Raw genomic sequence first — 3,262 nt, forward strand, 5'->3', positions numbered from 1 at the left:
ATTTAATAAACTGCCTGACACACCTCCCTACGCCGTTTTCTGACATTTTTTAGCTGCATACCCTTTTCTTCCAATTTTACTGAGGTATAGTTGACAATTAAATATTGTGTATATCAAAGGTATACAACTTGATAATCTGATACATAGATACATTGTGAAATATTCACCCCCACTCAAGGCAATTGACATTGTTCATCACCTCACATAGTTACCTTTGTGTGGTGTGTGTGTGTGTGGTGAGAAATTTAAGATCTACCTTAGCAAATTTCAAGTATATGATACAATGTTGTTAACTATAGTTACATGGTTGTACATTAGATCTCCAGAGCTTATTTATCTTGTGAAACTGAAACTTTGTGCCCCTTGAACAGTATCTCCCCTTTTCCTCCTAGCTGCATACCCTTTGACCACTTCTTCAATTTTGTAATTTGCTAATATACCTTCCATGAGAGGAATAGAAATGTACTTCACATTTAGGTGAACTTGCTGTTTGTGATTCCGGTACAGGGTTTTGCCCTCACAGACATAGGAAGTCCTATCTGTTCTATTTCATGTGATTTCCTCCAAAAATGTATGATGCATTTGTAATTGTCTGTGCTACATTTAGAGTACACTTCTGATAGGAGAGAACTCCCATTTTGACCAGGTGTAGTGGAGAGAGTCAAACTCTCTCTAGTACTCAACACTCACAATACTGTGTTTTATGATGTAAAAAATCGCCACAGACTAGCTTCTGGCTCTGTTTGTCTCAAAATCTGTTGTTACTTCTTTGCTACTGGAACCCTTCCAGTGCTGGGGAATGTAGAAAAGTTCAGGTGGACACCAACACGACCCCACAGAGGGTAGTTGGTGAGTCATTGGTAGCCATTTGTACACCTGGACATAGGAACTATAAAACCACATAAATACATCCCATGGGGTCAGGGCTAGGGAGAAGCAAGCCAGGTGCCTGAGGCTCAAAATGTAAAGGGGCTCTCATTCTCAGGGTCACGCAAATGCAAGGTTAGCCTCCCTAAATTTTGCTCCCTTGGCACCTCTGTTACCTCACCCTAGTCCTGACTCTGTATCCATTAATCCCAAACAAAATTTGTCTCCAACTTCACTTTCCTCGGTTAAAAAGTCCATGGCCACTTTAAAGCCACTTAATATGAGGGGAAGTTAGAGTTGAGACAGTGGACTGAACTGGTAGTGTTTAAAAATATGTTATTTTGGGGCGCCTGGGTGGCTCAGTCGGTTAAGCATGTGCCTTCGGCTCAGGTCATGATCCCAGGGTCCTGGGATTTGGGCTCCCTGCTCAGTGGGGAGTCTGCTTCTCCCTCTCACTCTGCTCTTCCCCGCTGCTTGTGCTCTCGCTCTCTCTCTCTCTCAAATAAATAAACAAATAAATAATCTTTAAAAAGTGTTATTCTGCAAAATTTACAGTTCACATTGCCAGGGCCCCTAGGGCCTTGGAAGGGGTTCTCTGCAAGTGAGGGGCCCTGGGTTCATGCATCTAGCCTCTTGATAAATCCACTTCTGCATTCCAACCATGGTCATACTTCCAAGTCTGAGTTTATCACACCAGCTTATTTTTGCTTTCAGGAAATTGGTTAAGAGCTCAGTCTCTTATCAATAAATTCTATACCTGAAACTAATATTACACTGTATGTTAACTAGCTGGAATTTAAATAAAAAATTGGAAGAAAAAAGAAAAGAAAAAAAAAGAGCTTAGGCTCTGGAGCTAGACTATGTGGGTTTGGATCTTGTCACTGCCACTTTATGAGCTGCTGAACCCTGAGCACTTTTTCAATATGTCTGTGCCGGAGATTTTCTCATCTGTAAAATGGGTATAAGTAATATTAAGATTGAAGGAATTAGTTCAGGCAGAGCGCTTACAACAGTGTCTGGCACATAAAGGCTCAATATGTATTGGCTATTGCTGTTACTGTTATTGTTGTTGTTGTAGCATCAGTATTGATGTTAATAGTATGTGCTCTTCTCAAACCACACTGTGAATCCTGAGGAGCCTTTGTGTCCTGACTAGACCCAGAGAGGCTTCGCTGTTTTCTGAATGGACTGTTTGCTAAATGTAGAAGGAAGGCAGAGAGGAAGTCAGAGGTAAATGGAACTCCCCCCCGCTCCATTAATATTAATGTCACCAAATTACATTTAAGTAAAAGAAGAAATTGGGTCTATAAATTAATTTGCTTCCTGGCATACCAAACGAGCATTAACACTGGACCTGACATCATCTTGCTCCTAAATGCTATGAGGATAAATTATTTTAGAAGAAAAATCACACGATGGGCTGTAGGTAGACTTTAAAAACTTGCCTTTTAATTCAGTCTCCTGCAGACACGTCCCCAAGACACTTCATTCCCCCTTGGGTGGAGCACTGTGGCCAGCAAGGGACCCCAGAGCACAGGCTGCGACCGAGAAGGGGAGGTGGGCAGCGAGGGGAACACGAGGAAGCTCAGGCTTCCCCGCCAGCGTGGGCGCAACAAGGCCGAACCGCTTCGGCCCCTCGGGCGGTGGAGTCGGTCTCGGGCGCCGGGGAGGATGCTGCCCTCGGCCACCCCGCTCCTCCAGGAGCCGCGCCCCAGCATGGGCGTTCGGGATCCATCCCCAGAGCGGGTGTTGGCCGCCCCTCCTACAGCCCCGCAGTCGCTGTTCGGACCCGGAGACGGCGTCCGCGCTCCCCTGCTGCCCGGCGTAGCGCCGCCTCCGGCCCGGGTGCAGGGGCCCGGCGCGCAGGCGGGGGGCGCTGTGGCCTCGGCGCGGGGACAGAGCGGCCGGGCCGGACCCGCCTCTTTCCCCTCCCCGCCCGCCCCCCACGCGTCGTGTCGCCGGGAAGCCGGGAGGAGACAGAGCGCTCGGGCTCCACGGCGCTCGGCCCGCAGTCCCCTGACCGTGCGGAGCAGAGCCAGGTGGCGCCGCCGGAGCCCAGAGCCGCGACCCTTCCCGGCCGCCTTTGTCTGGGAGCGTGCGGCCTGGAAGCGCTGCTCTCGGGGGCCGGGCACGCGCCCACAGCGCTCGCTGACAGCTCTTCCCTCCCGGGGGGCTCCGGGACGGAGGGGTGGTCGGGCCGGGCCCTGCTCGCCCGCGCCTGCACGCCCGAGCGCACGCACCGATGCCCCCGCAGCAGGGGGACCCCGCATTCCCCGGCCGCTGCGAGGCGCCGCCCGTTCCGCCCCGCCGGGAGCGCGGGGCGCGCGGGGGGCGCGGGCCCGGGGCGCCGGGGGGCCGGGGGCGCGCGGGCGGTGCCGAGGGGCGCGGCGTCAAG

At 51.3% G+C, this 3,262-nt stretch overlaps 1 protein-coding gene across 1 annotated transcript in view; it reads left to right on the forward strand.

Moving 5' to 3' along the window:
- The first annotated feature begins 2,583 nt into the window (after positions 1–2,583).
- Positions 2,584–3,262, forward strand: part of RHOU (ras homolog family member U) — an 11,156-nt gene continuing 10,477 nt past the window's right edge. The window contains exon 1 of the mRNA XM_081823161.1: positions 2,584–2,962. Within this exon, the coding sequence (XP_081679287.1) occupies positions 2,584–2,962 (379 nt within the window). The remainder of the gene's footprint in view (positions 2,963–3,262) is intronic.

Source organism: Leptonychotes weddellii, chromosome 6 (genome assembly GCF_054177405.1).
Source record: "Leptonychotes weddellii isolate Sample4059 chromosome 6, ASM5417740v2, whole genome shotgun sequence".
Lineage (NCBI taxonomy): Eukaryota > Metazoa > Chordata > Mammalia > Carnivora > Phocidae > Leptonychotes > Leptonychotes weddellii.